The sequence below is a fragment of the Sinohyriopsis cumingii genome, chromosome 1 (assembly GCF_028554795.1).
Source record: "Sinohyriopsis cumingii isolate HCF-2022 chromosome 1, ASM2855479v2, whole genome shotgun sequence".
Taxonomy (NCBI): Eukaryota; Metazoa; Mollusca; class Bivalvia; order Unionida; family Unionidae; genus Sinohyriopsis; species Sinohyriopsis cumingii.
This window is the reverse complement of record NC_142961.1, coordinates 154,384,339-154,408,658: the sequence shown is the minus strand read 5'-3', so window position 1 is coordinate 154,408,658 and position 24,320 is coordinate 154,384,339. Positions and strand designations below refer to the sequence as shown.

The window sequence follows — 24,320 nt, the reverse complement described above, 5'->3', positions numbered from 1 at the left end:
TAAGGTTATGCTGACCAGAGACCTATCCCTTAACACTAAGGTTATGCTGACCAGAGACCTATCCCTTAACACTAAGGTTATGCTGACCAGAGACCTATCCCTTAACGCTAAGGTTGTGCTGACCAGAGACCTATCCCTTAACACTAAGGATATGCTGACCAGAGACCTATCCCTTAACACTAAGGTTTCTAATGCCTTGACTGGAGGGTGGGCATGGATCCTAAAGAAACACCCACTTGAGATGTGCCGCATCCAAAGTGGGATGTTTTTTAGGGGTTCCCAGTGTGTGAGCCCTATGGCTAACATCAGAGACCAGAGGTCTCAATGTAAAGATGGGGTCAGAACACACCATAAACTGCCTAGTGAACTCTTGGCCCTTAAAAATCTTTGAGAAAGCTCACTGACCATGGATGAGTGGAGGAGCATGATATCTGTGTGGGAAGTTGTCCCAGAGAGTCTCTCCAAGCTGGAGAGAATTTTTGTGTCCTCTGACCCTGAAGACTTGGCACACAAATCCACGGGTAGAAGATGGTAAACTTCATTGACAGCCTTGTCAAAAGGCCAAATTTCTTCCTCTAGGATGATGGTTGAATTGGAGGAGGGGACCAGAAGAGAAGGAGTGCCAATGCAACCTGTTCTACATCAAACTTGCATGAGTCTATGAGGACTGACAAGATATCTTCATCCTGTTCTCACTCTGGTAGGCAGAACAGTTTGACCCAGTGTCATTCTATTTTACTGAAGACCTAGGTTACAGGTAACCTTATCCCATAACTCCTCCCACAGCACAAGGGGTCTGTCTCTGGTGGCAGACTTGGCAGGAGGGTGAGAGTGCCTCTCAACCTACCTGGGCTGTTTGAAAGAAGAGGGCATGCCCTATCTCATCCTTTGATCTCCACTTTGTAAGAGAGTGATATCATTCTGTCGACTGGGACACTTTTCTTTCTAGTTTGAGGCAAAGAGCCATAAGCCCATGACTGCAAAAAATGGAAAGAAAAATCACTTTCATGCATTGGATGACCCCATATAACAAAAGGATTGAGAAGGATAATATGAAAGAGGGAGATGCTGATCTAATCCCTCTTCCTAGTCTGGCACCTGAACACCAAATCCCAGTTGATAGCAGGATTCAGTGGTAGTGTGGAAAGAGTGGGGTCTCATCTCGTTTCATACCCTAGAACTGAGGGACCTCCAAAAACCAGTGCCCAGTACTCACAGACTGGTCCACAGTGCCTGGTAGATGGTGACTGGTGCCCAGTGTCCAGTTATCTGCTATTGACTGGTGATAAGTCAATTACCAGCCTGACAGCTTTGATGCATATGAAGAACCTTCCTCAGATGTTATAGACTTGGATTGTAACACTCCTCTTACAGAGTGGCTCACTTGGATTATAACACTCCTCTTACAGAGTGGCTCACTTGGATTATAACACTCCTCTTACAGAGTGGCACACTTGGATTGTAACACTCCTCTTACAGAGTGGCTCACTTGGATTGTAACACTCCTCTTACAGAGTGGTTCACTTGGATTATAACACTCCTCTTACAGAGTGGCTCACTTGGATTATAACACTCCTCTTACAGAGTGGCTCACTTGGATTGTAACACTCCTCTTACAGAGTGGCTCACTTGGATTGTAACACTCCTCTTACAGCATGGCTCACTTGGATTATAACACTCCTCTTACAGAGTGGCTCACTTGGATTGTAACACTCCTCTTACAGCATGGCTCACTTGGATTATAACACTCCTCTTACAGAGTGGCTCACTTGGATTGTAACACTCCTCTTACAGAGTGGCTCACTTGGATTGTAACACTCCTCTTACAGAGTGGTTCACTTGGATTGTAACATTCCTCGTACAGAGTGGCTCACTTGGATTGTAACACTCCTCTTACAGAGTGGCTCACTTGAATTGTAACACTCCTCTCACAGAGTGGTTCACTTGGATTGTACCACTCCTCTTACAGAGTGGTTCACTTGGATTGTAACACTCCTCTTACAGAGTGGCTCACTTGGATTATAACACTCCTCTTACAGAGTGGCTCAATTGGATTGTAACACTCCTCTTACAGAGTGGCTCACTTGGATTGTAACACTCCTCTTACAGAGTGGCTCAATTCTTTTGGCACTAATGGGTCAGATGGACTAAGAGTGAATTGCTTCTACCTCATGGGAGAGAGGCATGACTCTTTGCCCATTTATTTCTTCATTTGGGAGTAGCTTTTATGGACCTTTTGCATGAATCAAGAGACTGATCCAATCCAGCTCAGGGACATGAGGGACTCAGAGATGGACACTTCATTTTCTCCCTTGGGAGGGTCTTCACTGGCCTTATGCATATCCAAAGAGTCTGATCCAGTCCTGCTCTGAGACCAAAGGGATTCAGCAATGCATACGTTATTTCCTCCTTTAGGCCTTATGCATCTCCAAAGAGACTAATCCAATCCTACTCTTGAGGCCTGAAGAACTCTGAAATGGAAGATCTGTTTCCTCCCTTGGGAGGGCCCCATGGGCCTTATCTGTCTCCAAAGAGAGTTATCCAATCCTCCTCTTAGATCTCAGGAACTCAATGATGGAAATACTGAAAATTATGATGAAGAAGTGGAATGCCCCTTCTTCCTCCCTTTTTTTATGTCCATCTGTTTTTTGGTGAGGTCCCAGACCTCATCTAACCAGAGACAACAAAAACGGGAAACCATCTGTCCTTTTACAACCAGTACAAACCAAGCAGGTTGAGAAGGTATCTAGTGGGCTATCTTGTGCCTACATTTACCAACACTTTATCTCTCAGGCATTATTGTAAAAGGAAAACTCTTAAAAAAACAAACATAACAATCTTGAAATAACAACTACAATGTATGAGAATATGCATGAAACTAGTACTGAATGCAAATTCAAACAGCAATACATGTACTTACCTGCAAAGTGAATCCCTATGAAATATGAAATAAACAACAACAAACATTATGTTTCAATCACAGTGATAACAGCAATACTTAATCGTGAGTACTGGAGACAATGATAACAGCAATACTTAATCATGAGTACTGGACACAATGATAACAGCAATACTTAATCATGAGTACTGGACACAATGATAACAGCAATACTTAATTGTGAGTACTGGAGACAATGATAACAGCAATACTTAATCATGAGTACTGGACACAATGATAACAGCAATACTTAATTGTGAGTACTGGAGACAATGATAACAGCAGTACTTAATTGTGAGTACTGGAGACAATGATAACAGCAATACTTAATCATGAGTACTGGACACAATGATAACAGCAATACTTAATCATGAGTACTGGACACAATGATAACAGCAATACTTAATTGTGAGTACTGGAGACAATGATAACAGCAATACTTAATCATGAGTACTGGAGACAATGATAACAGCAATACTTAATCATGAGTACTGGAGACAATGATAACAGCAATACTTAATTGTGAGTACTGGAGACAATGATAGCAGCAATATTTAATTGTAAGTACTGGAGACAATGAACAGCAAAAAGGAAGATAAGTAATATGGTTAGACTACAATCCTTAAAATATTAAATAGAATATAAGCATGTGTGAACAGCTCTGCACACAAATTAGTATAAGTGTTGGGGTGAGACCCCCTTCTGCAAATTAATCATGATATAGAAAAGAGTGTAAATTTTGGAGATCTGTATCTCAGCAAAATTATGGAAAGCAGCCCCACATTAATCTGGCAAGGATAGGGTGCCTAAATACCTGCCCTAAATTGGAAAAATGAACTTTAATTAAGTCACAACAAAAATTTTACCTTAATGCCCTGTGGGGGGTAGGGATAACCTGAAAGGGGAATTAATGAATAAATGTAACGTAAGATGTTAAAAGAATCTCTCAAGAGAGCCTGGACTCAGGGTAAATACACTCAATGAATATGATGCATGTATTAAAAATACCCAATTTGCGCTGCATGATATGAAGCATAAGCAATTTTTCCATAAAGTATAATCTACATCTACTAAACATAGAGACATCCATAAAAAGGATTAGGACAACTGGCTATGCGCCAGGTTGTAGGGTTGACATTGACATTTTATCATACAGATGAGGGTTATTGCATTCATATTAATGGGTCTGAGTGACCCAGCTCCCTTAAATCCCTTGGAAATGCTTGTAGGACTGTTTTATGACTTTCATCCCAGTTATGCACGGAACCATAACAACACTAACTTTGTATCAAATTAAATTTAACTTATGTTTACACAACAGAGATAGCCTTCTGTCAACCTACAGTAAGACTGCCTAAATGAAGTGAGTACACAACTGCTTTCCAAGTCTTTTGGTCAGCTGCAAATAAAGACCACTTGTAGAGATATAAAAACTTGTTACTTTGAGTTCAGACACATGTTATTCCATCATGCCCTATATTTGTTATTGTATCTTTGGGCGATAAGCTAAGTCAATTTGGATATTGTAACCAAATGTTTTAATTCATTGTCTGCAGTTCATTCTTTACTTTCCTTTAAAAAAAATGCCATCCTACACACTCACAATCCCAAATTCATACATTACAATGGAGACTGTGGCACATAGTGTGCAGACAAAAATCACACATATTGTTGCTTAGAATGGGAAGTAGAGAATCTCGATCATGTGGGTGATTTGGATTACAGTTAAACAATGACTACATACCATCAGGTTCATTTTTATTACTGCTTTCTTCATGCTGCTAATATTAATAAACACATCATAATTTGTTCATGCTGTCCTTTGGCAACTTAATAAATTAAATATTTCATCCTCTCCTAAAATTGCAAATATCATTTTAGGGCAGGCCTGAGCAAACAAAGAAAGTCTCAAAAAAAAAGAAAATTATTTATCCTAAACCTAATTCTTAACTGATTTTTCTTCTCTTCAAATGACTTGTATATTTTGACAGTTTGGTACTACTGTTACTACAATTATACACATCTACTGAAATGTGACAAGTCAAATAGTAATGCACATGTTATGAGGGTAACCTAGTCTTTCCATTGAAATAGCAATGTAAAAATTGCAAAAGAACTGACACAGTAAAACCTGTCATAGGTGACCTCTACAATGAGTGACCATCTGTCATTTGTAACATATCATCCAGCATGGATAAATGTTATTGTATAAATGCACTGTTGTCAGCAACCACCTGCAGAACATGAGCAGCAATCACAATTTTCTGGCAAAATATTAATTCCAACACTGCTATGAACAACTGCTTCCAAAACCAAATGAACATTGCTAACATTTATTTACTCCATTGTAACCACTGCCACTTAGCAGTGTCTGCAGACAAAGTGCAGATTGTTTTAAAAAAACTACTACTATGCATGACCACATGTCAAATACAGAGATAAATACACACTAACCTTTATTTCATACTTTGAAGCCATGATTGTTTATAACAGTGTTTGTATATAATAAAAAAAAATTGTCATGTCCAGCTACTGTTTCCTAAAATCTATAAGTGATGCAGGCAGCAGTTGTATGCTAGGGACTATAAACCAGACTAAAGTATGTGTCATAAACCAGCATTGTAATGCCAAAGTCCTGTAAGTCCCAATTATGATTAACCTTTGCATTTTTAAAAGGTATCACAGATGTGCATTGTCAATTAATAGGTTTGTATTGTTTATTTATCCTCTGTGATAAAACCCAGATAATGCCCTAATAAGAACTCTTTTGAAAGGGATTCATTGCTGAGGTCAAATTTGTCTCTGGAGTCAATTGGTAGATTCTGCCTGGGATGAAAACAGGTCTTCATCATTTTCCAGATTTGATTGCCATTGTAAAAGTTTGATGATCTTATGATGCTATCATTATTAAAACCCACATCAAGTTATCATCAGTTCAATGTAGTGCAGGCCTGTTATACGCTTTAAACCCACATCAAGTTATCATCAGTTCAATGTAGTGCAGGCTGTTATATGCTTTAAACCCACATCAAGTTATCATCAGTTCAATGTAGTGCAGGCCTGTTATATGCTTTAAACCCACATCAAGTTATCATCAGTTCAATGTAGTGCAGGCCTGTTATATGCTTCAAACCCACATCAAGTTATCATCAGTTCAATGTAGTGCAGGCCTGTTATACTCTTTAAACCCACATGAAGTTATCATCAGTTCAGTGTAGTGCAGGCCTGTTATACACTTTAAACCCACATCAAGTTATCATCAGTTCAATGTAGTGCAGGCCTGTTATACGCTTTAAACCCACATCAAGTTATCATCAGTTCAATGTAGTGCAGGCCTGTTATACGCTTTAAACCCATATCAAGTTATCATCAGTTGAATGTAGTGCAGGCCTGTTATGCGCTGAGTTAATCTCATTATGTCACTGATGAATTGAGTGTTTTGATTTTGTCTTTAAATAAATTTACTTTGTTCCTGGATGAGTACATTCTGTCTTTAAACTTCATTTTATATATATATATATATATATATATATATATATATATATATATATATATACATATACATACAGCTAACTGTGCAGTTCTTATGCTACATTTGAAGTGTGTCTTAACTTTACGGACATGTCAAGTTAACTTATCAGCAGTATAAATAAATATTACCTTATTAATTTTGCAATTCAAGTTCTAAATTACACATACAAATGATCTTCAAATATAATTGTAAATGTTTTAAGATCACTGTATATCTTAATTACTACATTAAATTACTCTGAGATGAAATTATTACAATATTTTGACAAAAACTATGAACAATAAATAAAATACATGCACAATAATTGTGGATATTTCCCTACTTAAACCTGCTGAATTCTGATATTGCACAAACCTGTTATGAGTACCACCTGTCTTGAGAGACAGCTTGTTGTCAGCAGATCAGGTGATCTCACAAGACAGGTTTTAGTGTACTAAAAGCAACAATTAGTCTTCTGAAACTCTATTTCCACCACATACTTTAATACAGGGTCTCAAACTCAAACCACCCTAAGGGCAGCATGAGGGCATTTTCGATGGCCCAAGGGCTGCACCACCTTTGTTATCTCCCATGACACCTTGTGAAGCCAATCATTTTGCATGCCACAGGATACAGCTTGAGGGGCCGCATGCGGCCTGCAGGACACGTGTTTGTCTCAGACCCCTGCTTTAGTACTATTTCAATTGTTAAGTCATCTGAAGTGATGCAAAAGTTCTGTACATAACAATGAACTTTTAATGTGTATATAACGTGTCTTAATTAGGCTATCCTGTACCAATTATAATATATCAATTAGGCTATCCTGTACCAATTATAATATATCAATTAGGCTATCCTGTACCAATCATAATATATCAATTAGGCTATCCTGTACCAATTATAATATATCAATTAGGCTATCCTGTACCAATTATAATATATCAATTAGGCTATCCTGTACCAATTATAATATATCAATTAGGCTATCCTGTACCAATTATAATATATCAATTAGGCTATCCTGTACCAATTATAATATATCAATTAGGCTATCCTGTATCAATTAATTAAAAATAACTGTATAAAATGCAAAAAAGGAGCAATAGGCATACTACACATGGGGACAGTTATTCATGATTTCATTTTTGGTTATCTGCATGCATAGCAAGAACATGTCTAAGGTAACTAAACCATTGGGTAGCCATTCAAACTTGACATAATTTAATTAGCTGTTACATAAGTACCTTGGAAGATCTACATGAACATTAGGACAGATGTTTATGGCAAAAGTAGGTTACAGTGGTCAAGGTTTGGTATGATGGAGTTACTCTCCTTGAGATACATCCACATACACCTCTCCCTCGATAACTCATGCACAATGAGGTCCACAAACATAAACCGCATCGAGAAAAACATGGGGGGGAACAGCATTAGGGAACTGGGCTGTTTATTCACTGAATCCTCATTTTACAATCACGTTGATAATAATTTTTAATAACGCGCTTTTTCTAATAAAGTTGTTCGTTATTCTGTTTAAATAACATTTATTTTCAAAATGTCCAACATATGAAAGATCAACAACCATCACGTGTACGTGAAAAAATCTGTGTATTACGTTACTGCTTTTTGTTTTCTTTATGAGTCTGGTTCCCGTAGTGGTGTTTAATATTATCTTGCCAAATCAGGAGACCTCATAGCAGGGAACTAGACTAACTGTTGATACACCACCAAACAAGATTCCTTTTTTTCAAAGACACGTGACATTTATTTCATGAGACAACTGTCTACGTTGAAACTCAATTTTTGTATTGCTCAATTAGTACAATACTGATGTTGTGATTTCATTGGAATTAATAATGACATTTCTTATCATCCTTGAGGATATCTCTAAGTGCCAGTTCAAGAATTCTCTGAAACTCGCCTGCACACAATGGTCTGTATTTGTGAAATCAAGCCCTTTATCTTGCGAAGTATTAATTTCGCTTGGCTGCCTTGTTATCTCTGATCACACTTATGAAAGAGTCAGTTAATTTAAGGTAGTTTATGTTGCATATACAATAACATTTATAAGTGTTCGATTGATCAAATGAAGTGAGTTCACCCGACATACGACCGGGGCCGCTAGATTTTAAGTTTGTAGGTTTTTCGTGCCTTTTAACTTTTCTTTTATTCCACCTAATTTATTTGATTCAAAAGACACAATTAATGTGATAATATAAAGGAGGCCAGCTTTTAATTCAGTGCAACAATACAACAAATACTTCCAGAAGTCTGCTATCAAAACACGGTTGGCACTTAATTAGGTTCTCATAGAAACACTCGCGGACATAGCTGTTACGGTAGATTGACGCATTTTACATTTAATTACAAGAGGACACATTGCATTTATGATGATTACACTTAAAAGGAACTAAAAGATGGAACTAGAACACAAATTTCAATTGATAAAAAAATTATTTAATATGTATTTTTTTATTAAAGTACTGCCTCCACTCAGCATGAGTGACATTTTCATTGATCAAAATTTCCTTACATATCGTTAATTGCGGTGAACTAGGAATGTCGTTTACAAAGAAAATGTAAAAAATTGTATGACCTATTTTTGAGGGAGTGGTGTCCCTATTTTCATAAGTGTTGATGTAATAGCATCCAAGATACTGAAAATGTATAAAAAAAGCTAGCAGAATATATAAAATCACTCATGCATGAAAATTTGATACACTAACCTAGTTTTAGTAGGGTTGATTTACATTTATTAAGATGTAGATGGATCTACATGCTAATTGCCATAAATGTAGGTGAAATAGGGTCCAAGATATCAAGTAAGGAACAGATAGATGAAAATATTTGAGTCATTCAAGCCTGAAAACAAGGTCACAATAACCTATTTCTGTATGGTTGAGTTACTTTCATTGGGATGCATCCTAACATTAAGTTTCATGAGTGTAGGTGAAATAGGGTCTAAGACACTGAGAGAGTAAAAACAGTAAATGCCAAGAAAAAGTTACTCCAACTGGAAAATTGGGTCACACTGACATATATTTAGTATGGATGAGTTATTCTCCTTAGTAGGATCCAATATATTGAAGGTGTAATGAACAGCTAAAAATACAAAAGTCACTGAGGTGTGAATATTAGGTCACAGAGATATATGGATGTACTTTTGTGGATATGTATCCACATACTAATGTTTCAGCATAGGTAAAATGGGGTCCAAAATACTGAGGGTGTAATGAGCAGCTAAAAATACACAAGTCACTCAAAAATGAAATGTACATCACAGTGACTAAGTTTTGGTATGGATGAATAACTCTCCTTGAGATGTAATCTCATTATTTTTCATATGTTGGTCTGCCACTGAACCATGCCAGAAAGGAGAGAGAAAAGTAAAAGAAAGAGGGAATCAAGCATTACAAATTTATATGCATGATCTGAAGCAAAAACTGAATTCTTTCTCACAGTGATTCAGATTAAAACTTAAAAGTTATAAATGAAATTTGCTATTTGCCATAAAGATGTTGGTAGAAATCATAGAGTGGGTGGGTAGTTAGTTGAGGGGTGATGACTATTTTTACTTACCATTCCACCCAGGAAAACATAAACAATCTGTCTTATTGGAACAGTAAGCAGTTCCATTTAAATTACATTTTCTGTCTATGATGCAGACATCCATCTCTGAGGGACACCCATCTGAGGAGCATGGATATTCACAGAGTCTCCCTGTCCATGAACTTGGACACAGACAAGTTCCTAATGGTGTACAGGTACCATTATTCATACATGGCATATTCAAATCTGTAAAAGAAACATTTTTTTCACATCCATGGAAAGAAACTGCTGTATGAAGCCATTTATTTTCATTTGCATCAGTTATTGTGGTTTTGAAAACAAAAAAGCCCAACATTTTTATCAGTACCTATTTCTGTGGATTGAGAAAGGGGTCCTATTTTTGTGGATTGAGAAAGGGGCCCTATTTCTGTGGATTGAGAAAGGGGTCCTATTTTTTTGGATTGAACAAAAAGTCCTATTTCTGTGGATTGAGAAAGGGGTCCTATTTTTGTGGATTGATAAATATGTTTTAATTTTGTCAATTCAGAATTGGGTCCAATTTTTGTAGATTGAGGAAGGGATCCTATTTTTGTCTAAAGAGTGTTCTTTGTTCTTTGAGTCTTTAATATATCTACAACAAACAAGTCTGCAAAAATTGGTACCCCACCAAAAAATAGTCAATTCACAGCTTATGTGTCAAAACAGAATATCCTATCACTTTATTGGATACAAGCATACTATAATTACCTTAATACTGCACCTGCAGATCAATATCCCATCACTTTATTGGATATATGCATACTATAATTACCTTAATACTGCACCTGCAGATCAATATCCCATCACTTTATTGGATATACGCATACTATAATTACCTTAATACTGCACCTGCAGATCAATATCCCATCACTTTATTGGATATATGCATACTATAATTACCTTAATACTGCACCTGCAGATCAATATCCCATCACTTTATTGGATATACGCATACTATAATTACCTTAATACTGCACCTGCAGATCAATATCCCATCACTTTATTGGACATACGCATACTATAATTACCTTAATACTGCACCTGCAGATCAATATCCCATCACTTTATTGAATATATGCATACTATAATTACCTTAATTTTGCACCTGCAGATCAATATCCCTTCATTTTATTGGATATATGCATATATAACTATCTTATATTATTATGTTTTAGGCTCTTTAATATATAAGACAACAAGCTTTGTAAAAGTTAACAAATAATTTATTTCCCCAGAAAAAAAAGGTAAAAATGAGAAAAAGGACTTATGGTTCAACAAATCAAATCCAAAAATAATCAAAGAATTAAAGAAATAGATGTCCTAGTAATAAAAAGTCCTAAATGAATCTGAGTTGGAGTCCTGATAAAAAATCCAAGATGGAGGATGATGACATATGCTGTGGTCAGTGTTGTCCTGATGTATCAACAGTTCCTTGTTGAACCACAGAAAATAATATTCCAGTTTTGAATTTCAAATAAAATTTCAATAAATGTCTTTGTCCAAGAATTCTGCATGAGCACTTAAATATTCCCAGGGAAAAGAATTAATAATTCCATAAAATTTCAACTCAAACTCGTCACAACAAAACACTTTTAAGTGTCAATAGTTTATAGCCCAATTGACTAAATTCTCTATAGAAAAAAGTTATACACTAATTTAAAATGTAAACCAGATTCCTGTATGAGGGTCACATGATCATGTTTCTAGAACCACATAGAAGCTTTACATGCCTAACATCACATACTCCCAGCATGGCCTCGATTTCATTCTATGAATCTACACTAAGAAAGAATTTTTTTTATAAAGAGTTGTTTATCATTATTAACTTAAATACTGCATCAGCAGATCAATATCCCATCATGATGTTGGATATATGCATATCAATATTAATTTAAATACTGTGCCTGCAGATCAATATTCCTGCATGATATTGAATATATGCATACCATTATTATCTTCAATACTGCACTGACTGCTTAAAATCATTAGTAGATACATACTGTAGATCTGGATAGTCCGCCATCACACTTATATGAAATGGCAGATCTGATTCTATGCTGTTCCAAGCTGAGTTATACTTAGATAATCATGCTATGTGACCTAAATATACATGCAATGTTTTGCAACTTCTCTAACACAAATTAAAATATAGGCTTCAAGCAAATTGATATGAGCTAGTTTATACTCTATATGCACCCAGAGAATTGATATGATCTAGTTTATACTTTATATGCACCCAGAGAATTGATATGATCTAGTTTATACTTTATATGCACCCAGAGAATTGATATGATCTAGTTTATATTTTATATGCACCCAGAGAATTGATATGAGCTAGTTTATACTTTATATGAAACTAGAGAATTGATATGATCTAGTTTATACTCTATATGCACCCAGAGAATTGATATGATCTAGTTTATATTTTATATGCACCCAGAGAATTGATATGATCTAGTTTATACTTTATATGCACCCAGAGAATTGATATGAGCTAGTTTATACTTTATATGAAACTAGAGAATTGATATGAGCTAGTTTATACTTTATATGCACCCAGAGGATTGATATGATCTAGTTTATACTCTATATGCACCCAGAGAATTGATATGATCTAGTTTATACTTTATATGCACCCAGAGAATTGATATGATCTAGTTTATACTCTATATGCACCCAGAGAATTGATATGATCTAGTTTATACTTTATATGCACCCAGAGGATTGATATGAGCTAGTTTATACTTTATATGCACCCAGAGGATTGATATGATCTAGTTTATACTCTATATGCACCCAGAGAATTGATATGATCTAGTTTATACTCTATATGCACCCAGAGGATTGATATGATCTAGTTTATACTCTATATGCACCCAGAGAATTGATATGATCTAGTTTATACTTTATATGAAACTAGAGAATTGATATGATCTAGTTTATACTTTATATGCACCCAGAGAATTGATATAATCTAGTTTATACTTAAGATGCACCCAGAGAATTGATATGATCTAGTTTATACTTTATATGCACCCAAAGGATTGATATGAGCTAGTTAATATACTTTATATGCACCCAGAGAATTGATATGGTCTAGTTTATACTTTATATGCACCCAGAGAATTGATATGATCTAGTTTATACTCTATATGCAACCAGAGAATTGATATGATCTAGTTTATACTTTATATGCACCCAGAGGATTGATATGATCTAGTTTATACTCTATATGCACCCAGAGAATTGATATGATCTAGTTTATATTTTATATGCACCCAGAGAATTGATATGCTCTAGTTTATATTTTATATGCACCCAGAGAATTGATATGATCTAGTTTATACTTTATATGCACCCAGAGGACAGGAATGATAGGTTGAATAGTGATGGAAAGTTGGATGGCGTAAAGACTAACTGAATAAAATGATAGGAAAAATTGCCCAGGTTCAGATCATCATTTTCCTTCCCAACATTTGCCACAAAAAAACCTGTGTTTAATACAAAGAATATTTCTTGATATAATCATTAAACAACTTTATGAAAATGCATACACAAGAAATATTATAAACTTGGTAACTGTCACCTAACTGAAAAAAAAGTAATATAACTGAGTCATAAAATACTGTGCGAATAATCCAGGTTTTATTTTCTTGATGACATTTATGTGAATTTAAGCAGAAAAATTTAAGATATCCATCATTCATTTTTTTGTTTTTTTGTGTGTGTCTTTCACATAAAACACAAGATGGGCTCACAGCAAATTCCTGCTAAGTGGCCTTGCCAAATTAATAACAATTTTAAGCTATTTTAGTCTTTCAATGTCAGTAACTTCATGAAAGAGGTGCTGCTGTTCCTTGAGACAATCCTTTCTACCACAGTGTCTCCAAGCAATACAACAATTTCATCCTTCTTACGTTCGCATATCATTACCTCATCAAAATCTGCCTGTGATTTATCAAGATATTTCACTATTATTCATGGAGTAAGAGTATTTGTATATTTTATGATTGCAACAAACCATGAATTTCAAGAAACACACAGCAAAATCACCCTTTAAAAGAAACAGTAGGACATATTTCCCAATCCTTTAATTTAAGTAACAATGAAGAAGCCATATTTTGCAAAACCACAAAAACTGATACCTATGAAAATACATGAATTCACAATATTTACCACTCACAGACAGAAATTGACATCTCTCCTTCATTATAGTACACTTTGTTATACAGTGGAACCTGTCTTGAAAGACCACCCCTTCTGCCAAAGCATAATGGTCTCTCATGACAGGTGGTCTCTCATAACAGGTTATAATACTATATAATCTCTAAATCTGTACATGGAGAACCTGGTCTCTCAAGACAGGCGGTCTCTCATAGCAGTGGTCTCTCAAGACAGGTTTTCCAGATAGAACATTGTACCACAATCTACCCCATGACCAAAATAATACCAATGCAAAACAATATGGGTTGAAAGAAGGCAAGGTGTAGCTTAGTGTTGTAGCTTTATTTCCTGTTAAAGACACAATTTCATTTAATAAATATGGCTAATTCTGTCGGTACCAAGGTTTGGTATCTTACCCTATTCTTGTCTATATCACAGTTTCATATATTATACAGTTATCACTACAATGTGGTATGAACTTGTGGACCTGGATGATTGCATTATAAGTTGGGAGATCTATATTGTATCAGATGAGAAATTGCTATATTTTATCAATTGAGAAATTGCTATACTGTATTAACTGAGAAATTGCTATATTGTATCAGATGAGAAATTGCTATATTGTATCAATTGAGAAATTGTTATATTGTATCAGATGAGAAATTGCTATATTGTATCAATTGAGAAATTGCTGTATTGTATCAATGAGAAATTGCTATATTGTTTCAAGTGAAAAATGACTAGATTGTAAAAGTTGAGAAATTCTTACATGTTATCAATTGAGAAATTTCAATATTTCTAGATCAAACATAAGGAGTTTGCTTGTTTGATTGAAGCAAGGTGGAAAAATATATCATGTTTCATTGCATTTATAAATAACAAACAAAAGTACTAATATGCATGTGTTCAGTTTTAGAATATATTACCATATTATCATACATAAATAGATAAAAGTATCAGTACATAAATTGCAAAGTTTGTGAATTTATAAAAGATCCAATCTTCTTGTATTTCTATCACTGTCAAGCAGAATGATATGGGTTATTGTTTGATCTGAACAGTAGAGAGCAAAATCATACCTTGGCAGCTTGTCTGTGGAACTTTTAAAGATTCTGAAGCAAATAAAAATAAATTATATCTGTACTAATTATCAGCTGTATATCTGAATGCAGTTAAGAAACTCTCCTTTGAAAAACAATCTATTGCTTAACGATGAAAAGTGGTATTAGTCTATAGTTACAATACTACCTGGTTTCCAGACTGGTTGCAATACTACATGGTTTCCAGACTGGTTATAATACTACCTGGTTTCCAGACTGGTTGCACTTTGTGTAGACTTAACAGCAATTCGAATGAAAAATCCATGCCACCTAAAAAGTCTAACTATTGGCATGTCTTTGTGGAAATTTTTTTACTTCTTACTTTAAAAGTCTTGAACAAAATTGTGATTTTCTACAGAAAAAGATCCTAGTTTGTTTGGTGTGATTCTATGAAACCTGATAGCTGGAAAAATCACCATATGATGTTCAATTTTAGTACAAGTTTACCCTAAATAACTCTAGCTGTTGTTGTGAACTCTATAACTCTAACTAATATCAAGTTTACCAAAAATAACTCTAGCTGTTATAGTTAACTTGAGCTAATATCAAGTTTCCCATAAATAACTCTAGCTGTTGTAGTTAACTTTATAACTCTAGCTAATATCAAGTTTACCATAAATAACTCTAGCTAAGCTTACCATAAATAACTCTAGCTGTTGTAGTTAACTCCACAACTCTAGCTAATATCAAGTTTGCCATAAATAACTCTAGCTGTCGTAGTTAACTCTATAACTCTAGCTAATATCAAGTTTACCATAAATAACTCTAGCTGTTATAGTTAACTCTGGCTAATATCAAGTTTACCATAAATAACTCTAGCTAAGCTTACCAAAAATAACTCTAGCTGTTATAGTTAACTTGAGCTAATATCAAGTTTACCATAAATAACTCTAGCTAAGCTTACCATAAATAACTCTAGCTGTTATAGTTAACTCTATAACTCTAGCCAATATCAAGTTTACCATAAATAAGTCTGGCTATTAGAGTCTACTCAGGCTATTATCATTTAGGTTCTGTAAATTTTAAATAAATGCATTATGAAAACACCACAAATTTCCCTAGTGAAGTAAAATAGAAAAATAAAATCAACAGAGCCTGTAAATGAATTACTGAATTAAATAATATTAAGAGTAAATAAATGAAAATTTAAAAAAAAAAAATGAAGTTAACTCCTTCTGTCTCACATGCTGTATTAAATATCTCTCAGTACATAAGGTATGCCCACAGCTACTTTGTTTACATGGCACCTGACACTCCCGTATTCAGGTAGGGTGTTAAAATAACAATAACATGTTTCATATAACAAATGTATTATACGTATCATCTTAGCCAACAGGTTGATTAGGTTTTTGACAGATTTTCTCTCTCTGATATATACTAAATTACTCACGATGGGATATAAAGCAAATTAAAGCTCAGATTTTAACTTCAATAACTAGAGCGCCCATTGTTTATTTTAACATGGCCCCATTTGGTTTCCCTCTTTTTGTTAAAAAAAATATTTATCTTGCACAACTGATTTTAGTTAATTTTCTTATATAATTTCATGTTAGAATTTAAATAATGACTTGAAAAGATTTATATATATATATATATAAATGGTATAAAATGTATTTGCTTATCAGTCGAGTAAAACTGCAAACAACAAAGATCCAGATCTGCCGTAGCATAATACACCTACAGATCTGAGTCTATTCTGTTAATTCTACTGATTACTCCTAACGAAATGCACAGATCCCAATCTGCTGGCATGTTATGCAATGGCAGATCTGGATCTGTGCAGTTTGCAGTTGGTCTAATGTTATAAGTGAGTAAATATGGTACCTGTGTTTAAAAATATTCCAATTTTGGCATAATTCACTTGCAACGGAATGCTTATGGATTATTTAAAATTGCAAGACTGGAAACAGGTCTTTATCACTGAAATATATACATCTTTTTAACTTACATGGCTCATACAATTGCAGAGGGTTGTTTTTCAATGACTTCTGAAGGAATTTTTAAGGACTTCCATATTTTTTCTAGGAACATTTTTTGGTTTACAGATATTGAACTTTCCTCCATACCATATGTTACTTTTGTTTATCACTGCAAGGATAGACAAAAAAGGAGAAGGAAACAAAGTACGATTCCCATAATTATTGTACCAAAGTTCAAGACTGTACAGCCCAAAACTGTGTAAATTGGACACAATAAAAAGACAAACACTGAGTGTTTACAATATTAGACTATGAGATAAGAAATGGTCTCATTTTTAAAACTACTACATCACTCAATACATTTTTCATTCAGTAACATCTTCATTTCCCAAAAAGTAAACAGTCAAAGTGATGATTTGGGCAAATTTGGGTCATAAAACAGTCATTTATAGGCTATAGTGTTCTCATATCACTTAAATAATTGGTTTGGAAGGGATTGTAGCTTTAAGCTACATAAAAAGTTATGTGTTGATTGTGGCTTTAAGCTGTATTCATATACATAAAAAGTTAAGTTTTGCTATCGGACAATACTTTTTGAGGATTGACCCAAATATCAGACTTAGTATAGGTCACTGTGACATTAAAACTCATGGTCAGTGATGCGAATTTAACATGGCATTTTTTATTACTTACAATCCACTAAGAGTTTAAAAAAGATGAAACACTGAATTCAGTGGTGCAAATCAATTATGGAAAATTCTAGTTTAATATTTTCAATGCTTTTGCAAAAGACTTGTTTAATAAAAACATTTTCCCATCAATTACTTTATGATTTATAAATGATTCCATTTTTTCATAGTTCATTAAAGAAAACGATGACTATTTAATTGTATTTGACTTGTTTTTCTCAACTGACCAGTTTGTAGAACTGCTCCTAAGGTTGTTGCTGTTGATGATGACTTTGTTGTCAGCAAAGTAGATGTTCCCATAGTATGTAATGTGGTGTTGGCGAGAGATGTCCCTAATACATTTAATGTGGTGTTGGGGACTGCTGCCATTAAAGCACTAGATTTAGTGCTGGAGATGTTTACTGGTGCTGTACCTGAAATAACAAGAAAAATACATGCATTTCACATTTGTGTATTAAATTCAACAAGGAACAAATAGGTGATTAATCCAACTATTTTTTTGCATGTTTAGTGACTTTTTTCACTTCTCTCTCCTCTCTCTCTTTCCCTCTCACCTGCTTTTCACATAGAGGTGGTAACCTATCTGTAATAAAATCATTAAAAATCAATTTTTGTCACAAGTTTTTCATGAAATAATAATGAATCAATGTAATCAATACTGTTTCATTGTTGAACACTGGAGTAGATTTGGGTCATAATACAATCATTGAAAATAGTTGGTCCCTAAAGTCCTGAGAGGCAATAGTGGGAATAAGACCATTGAATAAGGCCCCTGAATCAAGGGGTGCAGCCCTCAGAAGATTTTGCTATGTTCAAGCAAAAACTTGAAGAGTCCAATTCTACATCTCAACGTAGATGAAGGAACTCTGCTGACAATGCCATCACCATAGAAAATACATATTGTGATGTCTTGGCCACAACCTCTAACGGTCATTGCAAGGCAATAATAATTCTGAAAACTGGTCAGCATGTAAAGCTATAGTTACTAATTACCAGGCCTTTGACTCAAAAGCATCCAAAGATTTAAACAAGAGGTGAGCAATGAACCTGCTGAAGTGATCACTTATAAAGCTTTGGCATCGACAGTTGGGGGTGGTGGTTCAATGGCCAGGCAGGTGAATGGACCTTATAGCTCAAGGCTGATATTAAGGATCTCAGTGTAGCAAAGGGACAGACCACCCTTTATTTTGTCTCACCACTTCTTGACCTTAACAGGTCAGCATGTATTACTGTGTTTGCTTGTGGAATGGTGCTATCCCCCCTCCCATAGTTTGGGTGGGTGGGTGGTGCACATAGAACCAGCAAGTTGACCGCCCTTCATTTTAGAAGATGCACTATCATGTCTCAAGAAGGTGCTACTCTTCCTTTTTTTATTCAGGGGAGAGCACTCAAATACCTGAGAAATATCAGTTACTATCTCACATGTAGTAAAACTATTTCTTCTGGACGATGCTATCTCTCCCTGTTTTTATTAGGTAAGATGCAGTCAATTCTATCTTGTTTAGGGAAGGTGCCACTCCTCCTTTGATTAATCAGGGGAGTGCACTCATCCCCTTTAGAAATATATGTTACTACCTGACAGGTAGACCAGTATGTCTTTCTATGTGAAATTTAATTGATCCAGAAGGGGAAGAACATGCTTCCTTTCTCTTGAGATATGTGTCATGGGTTTCAGCAAGGTCCCAAGTGTCATCTGACCACAGACAACACATGGAACATCTGTCCATTCAAGTACATTTTATACACAATAAACAAATTAAGTGAGTGTCCCATGGGCCAATCCTATGCCCACATTTAATGACTGTTTGAGACATCTGAAAAATTAAATGTTCTGAAACAAGAAAATTCAGTCTAACAAAATAACAGAGAAATAATTATATAATAATGAAGGTTGCATCAGCCTTGTATCTCTTTATTACTTTTTTTTTTGTTTTGTACACAAGAGTGTCTCAGTTCATTCAATTTAATCCATTAAGCTTATAAACACCAGAACATTGTTGGAGTAATGTTATAAAAAACACTAAAAAGGCCTAGAATCTACTAATAAACACACTAATCAAACACTAAAAAGGCCTAGAATCTACTAATAAACACACTAATCAAACACTAAAAAGGCCTAGAATCTACTAATAAACACACTAATCAAACACTAAAAAGGCCTAGAATCTACTAATAAACACACTAATCAAACACTAAAAAGGCCTAGAATCTACTAATAAACACACTAATCAAACACTAAAAAGGCCTAGAATCTACTAATAAACACACTAATCAAACACTAAAAAGGCCTAGAATCTACTAATAAACACACTAATCAAACACTAAAAAGGCCTAGAATCTACTAATAAACACACTAATCAAACACTAAAAAGGCCTAGAATCTACTAATAAACACACTAATCAAACACTAAAAAGGCCTAGAATCTACTAATAAACACACTAATCAAACACTAAAAAGGCCTAGAATCTACTAATAAACACACTAATCAAACACTAAAAAGGCCTAGAATCTACTAATAAACACACTAATCAAACACTAAAAAGGCCTAGAATCTACTAATAAACACACTAATCAAACACTAAAAAGGCCTAGAATCTACTAATAAACACACTAATCAAACACTAAAAAGGCCTAGAATCTACTAATAAACACACTAATCAAACACTAAAAAGGCCTAGAATGTACTAATAAACACACTAATCAAACACTAAAAAGGCCTAGAATGTACTAATAAACACACTAATCAAACACTAAAAAGGCCTAGAATGTACTAATAAACACACTAATCAAACACTAAAAAGGCCTAGAATGTACTAATAAACACACTAATCAAACACTAAAAAGGCCTAGAATCTACTAATAAACACACTAATCAAACACTAAAAAGGCCTAGAATCTACTAATAAACACACTAATCAAACACTAAAAAGGCCTAGAATCTACTAATAAACACACTAATAAAACACTAAAAAGGCCTATAATCTACTATTAAACAATCTAATCAAACACTAAAAAGGCCTAGAATCAATTAATATACAACTGCTATGTAGATTCCACGTCATACCCACAGTTACTGCATTAATAAACAAGAATCACTGTAATATCTGGATCCCGGATTGTAAAACTGTTGTAATTAGGTAATTTTCGAGAATCCAAATTAGTGAATACTTGTCCGATGCCCTTTATGCTAAGAGAAGAAAGGGTTGGTGGTTCGTGTACAGAATGGATGAATGAAAATTATCAATGTTAATCTTATCAATTTGATAAATATGGACAAGAGGTTTAAAGTTCAAAAAGATAGTAATGACAAGCCCTGGTTATTAGCATGAAACCATTGCACTTATATGCATATTCCCCTCACAGTGTTTCCATGTGTTGACCCAGTGGTCATTTAGAAAAAAATGAGGATTTTCTATGGGACACAGGCTGATAATGTTAATGCCCTAAAAAATCTCAAAAACAGGGAGGTGAGTTGATGTATCTAGCATGGACAAGGTCTTTCCATGCAGAAAGGTAAAATCTTAATAATGCTAGTGACAGGAAAGCTATTACTGACATTAATACTAGTGACAGGAAAGCTATTACTGACATTAATACTAGTAGTGACAGGAAAGCTATTACTGACATTAATATTAGTGACAGGAAAGCTATTACTGATATTAATACTAGTGACAGGAAAGCTATTACTGTCATTAAAACTCATGGATAGTGACACATTTAGCATTGGCATTTTTTATTACTTACAATCCACTGACAATTTGAAAAAAGATGAAACAATGAATTCACTGGTGTAAATCAATTATGGAAAATTATGGTTGAACATTTTCAATGTTTTTGTGAAATACTTGTTTAATAAAAGCATTTTCCCATCAATTACTTTATGATTGATAAATGATTCCATTTTTTCATAGTTCATTAAAGAAAACAATGACTATTTAATTGTATTTGGCTTGTTTTTCTCAACTGACCAGTTTGTAGAACTGCTCCTAAGGTTGTTGCTGTTGATGATGACTTTGTTGTCAGTAATGTAGATGTTCCTGTAGTACTTAATGTGGTGTTATCGATTGATGTCCCTGATGCATTTAATGTGGTGTTGGGGACTGGTGCCATTAAAGCACTAAATATAGTGCTAGAGATGTTTACTGGTGCTGTACCTGAAATAACAAAAAAAATACATGCGTTTTCAACTTTATGTGTTAAATTCAACAAGGAACAAATAGGAGATCAATCCAACTATTTTTTGCATATTTAGTGACTTTTTTCACTTCTCTCTCTCCTTTCTCTTTCTCTCTCTCCTGCTTTTTACATAGAGGTGGTAACCTATCTGTAATAAAATCATTAAAAATAAATTTGTGTCACATGTTTTTCATGAAATAATAATGAATCAATGTAATAAATACTGTTTTATTGTGGAACACAGGAGTAGATTTGGGTCATAATACAATCATTTAAAATAGTTAATAATACAATAATTGAAAATAGTTGATAATACAATAATTGAAAATAGTTGATAATACAATCATTTAAAATAGTTGATAATACAATCATTTAAAATAGTTGAGGGCTTCAAAGTACTCATGTCACTTAAATAATTGGTTTGTAAGGGATTCCGGCTTTAGGCAATATTCATAGATATACATACTGTTATGAATATCTATATTGTGAGTTTAATTATTGTCCACGATTGAATGCTATGTCTACCTGATTTTTATTATGATTCTAAGAAGTAAACAATATTTGTTGTTAAATTTGAGTTCAAGACCTGACCTGTTTACAAGTTAGTTTTTTTTTTCCTCCAGAAGATCTATTGCATTGCAAGTCAAGTGAAGTTTGTATGTACAGAGGTTTTGTAAAAAAAATATTTCATTCCTGCTTATTATCAGTCTATGGGAAACTATGAACTGAGTTTATAGTTGGGTTCAGATATAATTTAAGAGGAATTTGTATTTAAATTATTTATTTTAATTACAAAGTGCTCATTTAATCTTTTGACTAAAAAATACTTGGGATTATTGAGAACTTATTCAACAGCATTCTGAATTATATCATTGTGTTATATCATGACATTCAAGATTATTGGAATTCATTTGGAACATGATAGAATATTTAGGATCTTTTGTGATTTAATTCACAATCCTATGTCTTATCATTTTCACTTTGTATTCAAGGGAAATAAATTATTTGCTGATTTTACTAAACTTGTTGTTTCACTTCTTCCTGTTACATAGTTTAAGACTAGAATCTTAACAATTCAAAGTAATGTTTTGTTTTTTGACAATACTTTTTGAGGATTAACTCATGGTTAGTGACACACAATTAGCATGGCATTTATTATTAGTTATAATCAACTGACAATTAAAAAAAATGAAACACTGAATTCATTGGTGTAAATGAATTATTGAAAATTAAGGTTTGAATTTTCAATGCTTTTGTAAAATACTTGTTTAATAAAAGCATTTTCCCATCAATTACTTTAGGATTGATAAATGATTCCATTTTTTCATAGTTCATTAAAGAAAACAATGACTATTTAATTGTATTTGGCTTGTTTTTCTCAACTGACCAGTTTGTAGAACTGCACCTAAGGTTGTTGCTGTTGATGATGACTTTGTTGTCAGTAATGTAGATGTTCCTATAGTACTTAATGTGGTGTTGTCGATTGATGTCCCTGATGCATTTAATGTGGTATTGGGGACTGGTGCCATTAAAGCACTAAATATAGTGCTAGAGATGTTTACTGGTGCTGTGCCTGAAATAACAAGAAAAATACATGCATTTTCAACTTTATGTATTAAATTTAACAAGGAACAAATAGGAGATCAATCCAACTATTTTTTGCATATTTAGTGACTTTTTTCACTTCTCTCTCTCCTCTCTCTCTCTCTTTCTCTCTCTCCTGCTTTTTACATAGAGGTGGTAACCTATCTGTAATAAAATCATTAAAAATAAATTTGTGTCACATGTTTTTCATGAAATAATAATGAATCAATGTAATAAATACTGTTTCATTGTGGAACACTGGAGTAGATTTGGGTCATAATACAATCATTTAAAATAGTTGATAATACAATCATTTAAAATGGTTGATAATACAATCATTTAAAATAGTTGATAATACAATAATTGAAAGTAGTTGATAATACAATCATTGAAAGTAGTTGATAATACAATCATTGAAAATAGTTGATAATACAATCATTTAAAATAGTTGATAATACAATCATTTAAAATAGTTCGGGGCTTCAAAGTACTCATGTCAAATGATTGGTTTGTAAGGGATTCCAGCTTTAGGCAAAGGACTTGCTTTTAATAAAAACATTTTCCCTTCAATAACTTTGCAATTGGTAAATGATTCTGTTTGGGTCAGAGTTCATTACAGCAAAAGATGACTGCATTTTGTTATATTTGAC

General features: G+C 34.0%; 1 protein-coding gene across 2 annotated transcripts in view; it reads right to left on the bottom strand.

Moving 5' to 3' along the window:
• LOC149808193 (uncharacterized) overlaps positions 1 to 24,320 on the bottom strand; it is a 110,786-nt gene that overhangs the window by 60,206 nt on the left and 26,260 nt on the right. For both annotated transcript variants that reach the window (XM_089974509.1, XM_089974518.1), the window contains 5 exons: positions 23,474 to 23,659; positions 21,879 to 22,064; positions 18,137 to 18,322; positions 15,281 to 15,313; positions 10,029 to 10,244 (listed from right to left, as the gene is read on the bottom strand). In XM_089974509.1, the coding sequence (XP_089830635.1) occupies positions 10,029 to 10,244; positions 15,281 to 15,313; positions 18,137 to 18,322; positions 21,879 to 22,064; positions 23,474 to 23,659 (807 nt within the window). The remainder of the gene's footprint in view (positions 1 to 10,028; positions 10,245 to 15,280; positions 15,314 to 18,136; positions 18,323 to 21,878; positions 22,065 to 23,473; positions 23,660 to 24,320) is intronic.